The sequence below is a fragment of the Peromyscus leucopus genome, chromosome 17 (assembly GCF_004664715.2).
Source record: "Peromyscus leucopus breed LL Stock chromosome 17, UCI_PerLeu_2.1, whole genome shotgun sequence".
Taxonomy (NCBI): domain Eukaryota; kingdom Metazoa; phylum Chordata; class Mammalia; order Rodentia; family Cricetidae; genus Peromyscus; species Peromyscus leucopus.
In genome coordinates, this window is record NC_051077.1 from 9,300,937 (window position 1) to 9,312,940 (window position 12,004).

A 12,004-nucleotide genomic window follows, 5' to 3' on the forward strand; every position below is an offset into this window, starting at 1 on the left:
TCCTCTCAAACCTGAGGAAACTTACTTCACAAGAGTTCATTGTAGCCTTTGCATTTAAAGCAGCCTCCCTTTTAGTGGGATCTCAGTTCCAAATCCAACCATGGAACTGAGGACAGCTGCAGCCTGAAATACAAATTCAGCTAATTACAATTTAAACTGAGTCAGTGTTTTCTGCACCATAGCACTTGGAGCTAGGACTTAAAAAAAAAAAAAAACTTTGAAATAAGATTCTGAGGTTTGAAACTGAGTCTTTACAAAGACACAAAGTAAATATCAAATGAAATAGTAAGAATTTTCTAGAGGGGACTTTGAGGGTTAATGCAGACACTGCATTAATAATTTCCTTGTAATAAAGAAGCAAATTAGGACTAATGGTTTTCTACTTTCCTTACACAATATAGACACAAGTTTCATTCTGTGACACATACAGGCCTTTATTCTTCTGGTAGGTACCTTTTTATGAAGAAATGTTCCTTAGCTGGGCAGTGGTGGCACCTGCCTTTAATCCCAGTATTTGAGAGGCAGAGGCAGGTGGATCTCAGAGTTTGAGGCCACCCCAGCCCACAGAGCAAGTTCTAGGACAGCAGGGCTAAACAAAACAAAAACCCCATTTCAAAAAAAAAAAACAAAGTTTCAGACCTAGAGATACAGAGAACATTAGACACTAAAAATAGGTCTACTATCCAGTAGTGGAGAATCTGAGAAGCCCCATGCTGAGTTGGGTGGGTGTGTTATGCTGGCTACATCAGAGCAAGCAGCTTGAACACTCTGCTGGTGGGAATTGATATCCAGAGGAGTTGTTGTTCTTTCTGGATGTGAGAATGTTTCTTACTGCCTCTCCTTGTTGGTGTTTCTGGACCCCAACCCCAGCCTATATGCTTATACAGACTCTCACATACCTCCAATTTCTAAAATCTCTTCTAATAGGTAGACTGAAATAGGCTCTGCAATTAAACTTTATAAAATGCAATATTAATCACTCATAGTTTGCTTTCTTCTAACTTATACTAAGAAATTTTCCAACATATCAAAAGTTTATCTTAGAAATAAGTCTCCTACACTTATTTGGTTCTCATGCTTGAACATATAGGTGAGATAAAATAAGCTAAAGAAGGACAAAAATATATAGATATGTAGCTATAGACATAGATGATATAGATATATAGACATAGATGAAAAGATATGTAGATGATATTGATATATATAGATATAATCTTTCCAGAAGTTTTTATGCAGTAGGTATCTAGATCCTCCTCTCTAGATATCTGTCTCTATCCTCTTGTGGCCATTCACCTGCTCTTTGATCATGTCATGGTTCTTTATCTAAGATGTTTCTGGCATAGAGATGACTCAGGTTTTTCTCAGAGAGGTCCATTCTGGTCCTGAGGACCCCCAGGAGAATAGCAGTGAAGAGGATGAGCGTTACCTGCAGGACTAGAGAGCACGAGCTAAGTGTGTGTGCAGAGTGAAGGCTAACTGTATGTATAGGTCTGTTATGACCCTGTGGAGGAAAAGGTTTTCTTTAAGCAGTTTTTTTATTTGAGTCTCAATAGCAAGTTGGAGAGTTTATCTCTCATTCAAAGTCATTGAAGATTAAGCAACACAGCTGTTGCATAGCCCCATATACATAACTACTACCCTATATTCTCTATTAATTTCTCAACATATTACAAAACTAGTTATTCTCAATGTTGGAACATTTGTGTTCTGTGCCCAGAACCCAACTGCTGACTGATCATCTCATGTATGTGCTTTCCATATCCCCACCATTGAGACAATGAGAATCTGTATTCTTTTATCTTTAAATAGTTGAAGTAAAACTAATTATCAGGCATGTCAAGTCATAATTTACATATATGGCCATTATTTAGTGAATGGACATGGTCTGTCCAGGAAATGGTGGCTGAGCTCTGTTGACTATCCACACTGGTCTATGGAACAGGAAGCTGGCCTATCAAAGGCTCTGATGCAGAGTTGTAAGAAGAAACAAGCTCTGGAAACTGTGATCCATCTTGTGGTTCAGTACTGTATATGCAGTGGAAGTACAAAAGTCCATGTCCAACAGGCCATTACCTCTGAGCCTGCAGTTCACTGATGAACTTACTGAGACCAATTTCTTTATGCCCTCATAGACACTCATCCCCTGCTACTTACAGGAGGTGCTGAGCAAGATATTCACTTGAAGGAGAAACAAAAAGCCTTAAATGACAAATAGTTGTTCATTAAAAATATAAAATATTTATTAGACATCAGGGAGGGATAACATCAAATTTTCAAAAATAACACTGAACAATGATGTATGTGTATCTTCCTAGGCATTCTAATTCTAAGGGAATGAACAGAAAATAGTTTCAGTAACAATGGAAATATATGTTTGCTCATTTGTTGAATAAAGAGTTGAATGTGTTAGTTAGTATTCTGACCTGCCCCTTACATAAAGTCTCCTTTAAGAAAAAATTCTTCCCCTTCCCTCTCTCTCCCACCTCTCACCAGAGATAGTGAACACCTCTCTCTTTCTCTTTCTCTTCCTCTCTCTCAATAATAATAATAATAATAATAATAATAACAACAACAACAATAAGTTTCCTCATGGATGCTTCATCTGCCATGTGAGTAACTAACTTTCCACCAGGCCATGCTGGCATCCACCATGTCCACATGGCATGCCTCATCCTCTGTGGGGCACCTTGGTCCAAAACCTGCCAAAGCCTCTAGTGTCTTTTCTCAACATTAACATTGGTGCTGCATGACTCGGATAGGCCCTCCTGACAGCCCCTCACATGCCAGGATCTTGGACCCAGTCTACCCACAACGGGCTCTGGTTCATCCAGTCGCTCACTACTCTATCCACCATTGACAATCACGTAAGTTTCAATTGGGTTGTTACACCCCCTCTGGAGTTGCCCACAGCTTCTTTATGCCCTTCTGGCTTTTGCAACACAATTCCTGACCTTTTCCTGTCTCCAGAGCCCATCTTGACCCCACCCATTTTTGAGTGTATTTTACAGTTTCACACTTCCTACCAGATTGGTGTAAAGGCCAATCCACAGGGAATCCTCCAGATACGCCAGCCCCTGCACCGTCTCTGAAGATGCCAACCACCGACTGAAGATGCCAACCAGGTTAACTTCACCCACATGCCCATTCACAAAAACTCTGTTGTCTCCTAATTTATCGACACAATAGATGCATTTCCACCTCCAGAGGAACAGCAGATGTGAGGGCTCCTAACTTCTGACTTGGTGTGCCATTCCCCCAAGCCCCTGGAACATCACTGCTGCAACCTGCCTTCTCAGCTCCCTCCAGGAACAGACGCTTGAGATCCACACTTGAGATCTCCATGGTGACAGCTAACTGAATGCTTCTTCACTCACACCTCCTGCCATGATTCCCAACCCCCCCCCCTTTGCCCCTTGTCAGTAGAAAGCAGCCTCGAGAATTTGACGCCCTCATTCCCCTGAACTTGCTATCCATAACTCACCTTTTTAAAATAATCGAAACGGAGGAATGTTAGTATTCTGACCCACTCCTTGGGGACCCGCCCAGCATCCTGACATCATCTTATGTGAAGTCCCCTTTAAGAAAAACTCCTTCCAATTCACTCTCTCCCACCTCTCCCCAGAGGTAGCATGCATCTCTCTCTCTCTCTCTCCTCTCTCTCTCTCTCTCTCTCTCTCTCTCTCTCTCTCTCTCTCTCTCTCTCTCTCTCTCTCTCCATCCCTCCCCCTCTCCTCCCTCCCTCCCTCTCTCTCTCTGTCTCTGTCTCTCAATAAAAAACTTTCCATGTGGTTGCCTCATCAGCTACATGAGTAGCTTTTCACAGCACCACACTGCTGTCCACCCTGCCCACACGGCATGCCTCACCCACACGGGGCACATTGATCCAAACCCACCAAAGCCTCTCATGTCATTTCACAACAGTAACAGAATAAAAGACAAGAAAATAGGAAACTGACTCTCAGAGATATTAAGGAAAGAAATGTGGGGGTTGTAGGATGAGTCAGCAAGAGCCCAGTCCTGCTGACTGCTGCTGCTTGGGCCTCTCTTTAGGGACTATCTGCAAATTCCCTCCTTTCAGTCTCACAGCCTCTCCTTAGGATATCTCTGCAAATTCCTTCCGTTTGGGTTTCACAGTCTCTGTCTTAAGGTATATCTGCAAATTCCCTCTTCTGGGCTTTGATGTGAAGCCCATGGAACCTGACTTTCTATGTACACTCTAGAAATAGTAAAAACAATACTTACCACATGGCACTACCAATAATCCAAATGTCCTATGAAAGTTGAGTAAAGAAAATTATTCCCTAAAAAATATTGATGTAAATTAACTCAAAGGTATTTTTGTCTCTTATTTGTTTGGGCTTAAAAAAAACAATAAACAACAACAACAACAACAAAACCTTACTGGTCTTTTGCATGTATCTTATGGATTCCAAAGCTGTGATTTTTTTTTACGAGTTTTGTTTGTGTATGTGTGTGTCTCTGCATGTGTATGAGTGTCTCATGCACTTTGTTTGTTGGCTAATTTTATTCTTGTTTATTTGTTTATTGTTTTGTCTGCTAGTTTTCTAAAGAGAGGGAGAGAGAAGGCATCAAGTTGGAGTGGTGGGGAGGCTCTAGGAAGAGATTCAAGAGGGAAAACCATGATCTAGTCACATGTATTTGGTCAAATGCTCCATTAGGGAGTGGTTGGCACATTCATTTTATTCTTTTAAGAAAAATATTTACTTATTTTTATTTTGTAAGTATAAGAAATTTGCCTGCATGCATGTGTGTGTGCCTATTCCTATGCAGACCAGAATAGGCAGTCAAAATCCCCTAGAACTGGAGTTACAGAAATCTATGAGCTGCCATGTGGGTGCTGAAACTGAACCTGTGTCCTCTGCAAGAAACACTAATACTCTTAACTACTGAGCCATCCTTACAGACCCATATTTTCTCTAATTAACCTTAGCTGTTGTTCATAAATTCTGGCTAGTTTACCTTTGTAACATATTACAAACCTAAATACTGTAATTTTTTCTTTTTCCTTTTTGTTTGTTGTACCAAACAACATAGTTTTTTATTTTATTTAATATTGTTTCTGAGTTTTCTTTCTTTCAATGTAAATTTGTAAGTCTCTGACTCAAGTGTTTTAGTGATTTAGTGGCATTATCAAAATTCCTATCATATCTTGTGATAGAGAGAGAGTTGTTTTTCTTACTCACTGCCACAACTGAGGAAGTTTCATCTTCCAGGAAGGGTTTTCAGGATCATTAATAATCTGGCATATGATATCACATGTGGATGCCCAACAAGCAGTTAGAAAGTAGAGCTGTGGATGGAACTGGTGGGTCAGAGACATTGAAGTGATGTTGGAGAAATGAAGGAACTCTTTTATAGTTCAATGATGTTTCTCCAACACTCCATAGTAGTAGAGCGTGTCTAAGTACCATCACTTATTCAAATATTGCCTCTAAAGAGTGGAAGTTAACTCCACTGGCCTCTGAAACCTCGGATATTACAGGTGACCCACTTATCCACTTGGGGGGGAGGCTCTTCCTCTTCCTTCCTCACAGGCACTCAGACTCTACTGACCTGCAATCAGTAGCTGGGTAAGATGAGTCACAGCCTTGAGGATGTTTTCTTCTTAAAATCTCCTGGACTCAAAGATGGGTGGAGGTGTGATCACTCCTGCACTTGTTTTGTGTCACAAACCAGTGTGCAAAAAGTCAATAAACTCGAAGTTACCTGTAATAATCAACTGTATTTCTTTAGCAGTGATCATATGTGTGATTTTTTGATTTGTGAAAACTGGCAACAAACCTTTTCTTCTGGTATTTTTAGAGTGTGGGTTATTTTTTGGTGAGTTCACATCAAACCCCAGACGAGAGAATTTACAGAGGTAGAGACCAAGGAGAAGCTGTGAAGAGACCATCTACCAACAGCTGTCTTCCAACCGTGAGCCACTGTCAGGTTCTAAGCAAGGAAAATAAATAATCCCATTAAATGACAGAAGTTAGCACTCTAAAATACAGAAGTTAAGGTGGAACATTGGCTAGTGGTGAAATACAAGGAATTTGGCCACAGCCCTGTTACCAATCCTTTAGTGCCTCTGAGTAAGGCAATTAACATCTTCAAAGTTCCTGTACAAAGCCACAAAATATTGGTCAATAAAAGCAGCTACTTTATTGAGCTGTTGTGAAAACCTGTTACTGGAATAGATAAAAAGATCTTAACAATAAATAAATATAAGCTAATATAAATGTATTGCATATATTATATACATTGAGAATGCTACCCAGCATCATAAATTTCAAATTATCATGATTTCTATGAAGTCTCACAAAGCTGTTTTGACTCTACAATAAATGAAAATTTAGTATTCTCACCTTATGTAAGAAGTTGTTAAGTTCATTAGCATCTAAATGTTTTATCAAATACTCAATAATTTATATTTGTTAAACTAGCAAGGATCATATTTTCTAGTTTCAAATACCTAAAGAACTTTATGGCATTAGTAATTTCATTGTTAAAGAGAAATCAAACAAAATAAGCAGTTTTCTAAGTTAAAGTCAAAGTTGTTAAGTGTAAATAAGAAGAGTGAGACATCAAGTCTCCCTTGAAGATGGATGAGACTTGCATGAGAAGTGAAGTATATTAGAAATGTTAATGGTGGTGGGAAGATGAAAAATCGGGAAAGTCCAACAGAGTAATGTGCAGATTTTTCTGGCCAGAAGACCATGATGTTAGGATGATTAATGGAAAGTAGCTGAGCTTCACGTTAGGCTGAGGAGTTTCCTGAGACCATGGAGACAAACCTCCCTGTTCTAAAGATGAGTGTTCAGGAACCAGTGAATTCTAGTAGAATTTTAATTGTGAAGTCTATACAAGATTTCTGACTCCAGCCCCAGTTTACACACTTTTCCCTGTTTCCATGCTCTACAGGGAGTCTAGGTTTCAATAAGAAGCCATAACTTGAGTCTGCCCCAGAGTTGGCTAGAATGAGCCAATAAGCATGTGTTGTCCATTTGAAATTCCTGTGATGAGTGGGATATGTTTTTGTTTTCATGATACCAAATGTTGCTTACTGGAATTTTTTCAGAGGATCATTGTAGTGATAAGTGATGTCATCTGGCCCCGTTGGTGGACATGTTGATAATGCCATGTTGATGAAGATGTGATTCCAATATGGACATGTCTTCTGAGCATCACAAACTATAGTAATTCTCAATTAGGATATAAACTGACAGTCCTTCAATGTTTTACCAAGGCCAAATGAAGGTAACTGTTTGAGACTCTTTGAGATTAGGCTAAACTGGGGACCCATGTGTGGGACAAAAGCATGCTTTCTATAACTGAACCTCGAACCTCAGAGGTGTACCAGGCTTTTTCTTTGGATCACCTACCAGCTCCCAAATCATGACAGGGAGACTTATTATTAGTTACAAATGCTCTTGTTCTAGCTTAGGCTCCTTTCTGGCTAGCTCTTTTAACTTAAATTAACCTGTTTCTCTTTATCTACCTTTTGCCTCGGGGCTTTTTAACCTTTCTTTACATTTCTTTCTATATGTCCTGCTCAGTCGCTGCTGCCTGGTGGCTGCCTGGATGGCCCCAGCTTCTCCTATTTCTCCCTCATTCTCTCCTCTTCTCTCTTCTCGTTCTTCTTCCCCTCATTCCTCTTGAGCCTAGACTTCTCCTCCTGTTTATTCTCTCTGCGCACTAGCCTCACCTATCCATCTTCTCTGCCTAGCAATTGACCGTTCAGTTCTTTATTAGAACAATCAGGTGCCTTAGGCAGGAAAGGTGAAACAAATGCAGCACATCTTTACATAATTAAACACACATCCTTACATTGTTAAACAAACGTAATATAAGCAAATATAATACACCTTTATGGAGTTAAAGTAATATTCCACAACATAAGCAAATGTAACACATCTTTGCCCAGTTAAAGTAATATTCTACAACATGGGGGAGTCTCTCTCATTAAATTTGTTTTTACATTTATTTACCTATTGTATGTGTAGGGAGAACTCATGTGCCGCAGTACATGTGTGGAGGTCAGAGCATAGCTAATGGATCTGTTTGCTCCTTCCCCTGTGTGGATCCTAAGGTTGTTCAGGTGTGATGGTAACATCTCTCCCACGAAGCCATCTTGTTGTCCCTCATTTATTTAATTTCTATTATAACTGACTTACTTTGTGCATGATTTGTTTCCTTGGTATTTTATCTCTTGACTCGCCTTTCTCTTTGTTTTACCCTCTATTTTTCACTACATGAATTCATTGATATTCCTTCTTCAGGTGTCTTGTATTCATTTTCTCTGAATGAGATTGTTTCAGAAGAATATGTGAGCCTATTGTAGGAGAGATGCATTTGTGATCGAGTCCAGTGTAAATTAAGAGAAGAAAGAAGAGGTATGTAACTTGGCCAGAATCATTTGAGCTTCTTTTTATCACTTTGTATCTAGAATCTGTGCTCCTTTTTGCAATTGCTACAATCTGGAGTCAGGGTTTTGTTTAAAACAGTTTCATTTAAGAGTCAGACACTTATGTTCAAAAGACTCTTGACTAAACTTGACAGCATCATGGGTAAATACCATGTAATTTCCAGTTCTCAAAGTGAACAGTACTTTGGTTTTCCCCATTCTGGGTACACAGAATATGCAGCATGTATTACCCCTTATATGTATCCAAAAGATTCAATTTCAGTCAAGTAAACTGTAGACTACTCCCATAATGGCAGGACAAGTCTTGGTTAGGCCTGGAGATGCAGAGAGAGTATAAAACACTGGTTAAAAATAACCAATGAGTGACACACAATCTTGGAAAGATGCTTGAGGTATCCAAAATGTTTGTCATACTGGCTTCATGATGGTCAGTAGCATGATCAACTATCACAGGTGTAATATGGATGAGAACAGTGGAGCATATATGATATTTTATGTATGACTGGGGTAGTGTAGTAATACACCCAGCATTTATGCTTCTAGATTTGTAACCATACAAGTGTTGCTTTTAGGCTATATGGTAAATTTATACATGTGTATTTTAATTACACATGTACCCATATAATAATATACATTGATATTTTCCTACTTATTAGAAAAGCACAGAAAAAACTAAATTCTACCACTTGGGAAAGGATCTCAATTTATAAAAATGGATTCAGAGACAGCAAATACCATGAATAATTTAAGGTAGGAGAAAAAATTGATGTTTTTTTTTTTCATGCACAACATGAGTGAAAATAATCTTACTGGGGAAAAGGTAACCATTCAGTAAGAAAAGTGTCCTGGTGAATAATAGTGGTTTCTTGGAGCACCAGGAACAGAACATTTACTAGCTTGGCTGAGGATGAGAAACAACTTGCAACCCTCTTTACTGGGTAGGTTTTATTTTTTGTGCCTTAATTCTCATCGCCTAAAAATAAAAAGTCCAAGGACCTCAGACATGAGCCACAGCACATCAACTGATGGCTCTCAAAGTGTGAAGAGGCACCTGGAATGCACTCATGAGATGTGTGCAGGCCACACTGGCTTCTTCAGAACAACTCTGACCCTTGTCTCCTCTTGAACTCGATTCACCAGGGCCATCTTTCTTTCTCCATAATGGCCCCAAAGGAAGGGGATTCCTTCATGAGGGTTATAATAACCCAGCATCCTTCAAAGAACTGACTGTCCAACCCATGAGTATTCAGGTCTGTTCCAGAGTCCACACTTTCTGAAAACAGCAGGTTCCAATTTCAGAACACAAAAACCCCTTGTTTCATGAGCTTATGAACTTGGAAGTTGCCTGCCTCTTTTCTTTCCTGACCACAGAAAGGTAAATACTCAAGCAGAAGGATAACAGAAGAAGATAGCAAAGGACCTTCATTATTATCAGCTGGAAGGGAGGGCTGTCACTGAACACACAGACCAACATCGTGATGGCAGCTGTGAGAACAGAGGAACATCAAAGGGATCTGGAGGGCAACAGTCTCTCCCAGTTCCCATCAGTGTGTGTCCTCTAACAACAGGGCTGGTCTCTGCTCCTTCTCAAGACAGCCCTATAAATGCAGGCTGGCTGCTCTTTCCCCACACACTGGGCTCCTGCTCACCCTTCCTCAAGGTGACTCTCAGCCATGAAGACACTTGTCCTCCTCTCTGTCCTTGTCCTGTTGGCCTTCCTGGCCCAAGCTGATCCTCTCCCAGAAGCAAATGAGGGGGATAAAAATGAGGATCAGCCAGGGGTAGAGGACCAGGATGTGTCCATCTCCTTTGGAGACCCAAAAGGCTCTGTTCTTCAAGATGTAGGTGAGTGGTGGTGCCCAGTATGACAGTGGGTTGGGATATCCTGAGACACAGTTGAATATGTGCCCTGGAATTCTGTCTGGAGCTATATGATTCAGGTAGATATCTTTATTGATCATTTATAATCTTTACTGTGTTATTTGTAGAAGTAACAGTGAGAGTCAAAAAGGTGTGTTTGATTTTCCTTAAGATTTTTGATGTAAAAATTTATCTGTGTAATAGTTTAAAAATATAAAACATATTAATTAGCTCTTTGTTTATCCAACTGATAATTTTGGTATAGAAAGAAAAATCTGCTTTGCTTAAAAGAATAGATTTAGGAACCAAATGCCAGTGTGTGAACATGTTGGGTCAGGAGACAGAAAATGGTGAAGGAATGTGAAATGGGTGTCAAGTCGTGCATGTAATTTACACTTGTTCAATGTATTATTTCCCAGTATTTGGAGTTGTTCATGGTGCTGGGTGTGATGTCACCATGTATCAATAGAAACAAACTTGCTCTGGACCATGTATCCTGATCTTCATAGTATTGTACACTATTGCATACTGCTGGCTACCTTACTTAATGCCTGATGTTCTCTGATTCCTTAGCTGCAAGAAAGGTGACATGTCACTGTAGAAAATATGGCTGCAGACGTTCTGAACAATTCTCTGGGTTCTGCAACAAAGGTCCAGTACACTCCATAATCTGCTGCCGCTGAGACCAGAGACAAGATCACCATGTGCTTTGAGACCTCATCATCTGTCACTACCCTTGTACTTTGCCTCAATTGTTTTTCCTTCTACAATAAATTTCCTTGCAGAAAAAGAATCTTTTTTTATGCTTCTTTGATGCTATGTGGCTTAGTCAGGACTCTTCTGAGCTATCTAGTAGAATCTGCAATTTATCCCTTATAAAAGAAGTCTGGGTTACATTTTAGCAAAAGTGAACAGGAGGTTAGATTCAAAGTCATGTCTCAGTGATTTTGCTCTGGATGCTTCTCTAGTCTGTCAACTCTCCTGTGTCCTTTAGATGGGACTCATCCTCAGAAACATGTCCCACATTTCCAGGATCCATTCTTCTATTGGAGGACATTGAGGTTGTTTCCATTTTCTAGCTATAGTGAATACAGCAGCAATAAACATGACTGAACAAGTATCTGTGGAGTAGGATGCTGAGTCCTTTGGGCATTTGCTAAGGAGTGGTACAGCTGTGCCTCATGGAGATTTCCTTATAGTCTTTTGAGAAGTCTCCACCCTGATTTCCATAGTTCCTGCACCAGTTTGCAATCTTGCAATCCTGACCACAGTGAATGAAGGCTCCCCTTTCCCTACACCCTCACCACATATGTTGTTAGTTGTTTTCTTGATCTTAGCTGTTCTGATTGGGTTTAGCTGAAACCTCTGAGTACTTTTAATATACGTTTCTCTAACTGTTAAGAATGTTGAACACTTTTAAATATGCTTCTTAGCTATTTTTATTAGGTCTTTGAAAGTTTCCAACAATCTGTTAACCTGTTGGGAGAATACTTATCTCTCCCCAAACACTTCCCAGATCTACCACTTTCCCTACTTACCCAAGTTCATGCCCCCCCCTTTTAATCCATCTAGACCAGTTTGTGCTGTCCATATGTTTTTAGATGTGAGGTTTTTCACATGGCAAATTTACCATGGGATACAATAAAAAAGAACCATTCCCATTTCCCTGTCTTAGTAGCGAACAACTGGCAATACAACCACTGCTAGAGGTGGGAT

At 39.9% G+C, this 12,004-nt stretch overlaps 1 protein-coding gene across 1 annotated transcript; it reads left to right on the plus strand.

Annotated features, from left to right (window-relative positions):
- The first annotated feature begins 10,101 nt into the window (after positions 1 to 10,101).
- LOC114688885 (alpha-defensin 9-like) lies at positions 10,102 to 10,994 on the plus strand. The gene is made up of 2 exons (XM_037211563.1): positions 10,102 to 10,273; positions 10,862 to 10,994. The coding sequence occupies exons 1-2, from the start codon at positions 10,102 to 10,104 to the stop codon at positions 10,969 to 10,971; spliced, it is 282 nt and encodes a 93-aa protein (XP_037067458.1). The 3' UTR covers positions 10,972 to 10,994.
- Positions 10,995 to 12,004: the final 1,010 nt, after the last annotated feature.

What these genes read in the sequence shown, in the direction of transcription:
- LOC114688885 (XM_037211563.1), top strand. Translation starts at nt 10,102, where the DNA reads ATGAAGACACTTGTCCTCCTCTCTGTCCTTGTCCTGTTGGCCTTCCTG. An exon ending in CTCTGTTCTTCAAGATGTAG is followed by an intron (nt 10,274 to 10,861) that starts GTGAGTGGTGGT and finishes CTGATTCCTTAG; the next exon opens with CTGCAAGAAAGGTGACATGT.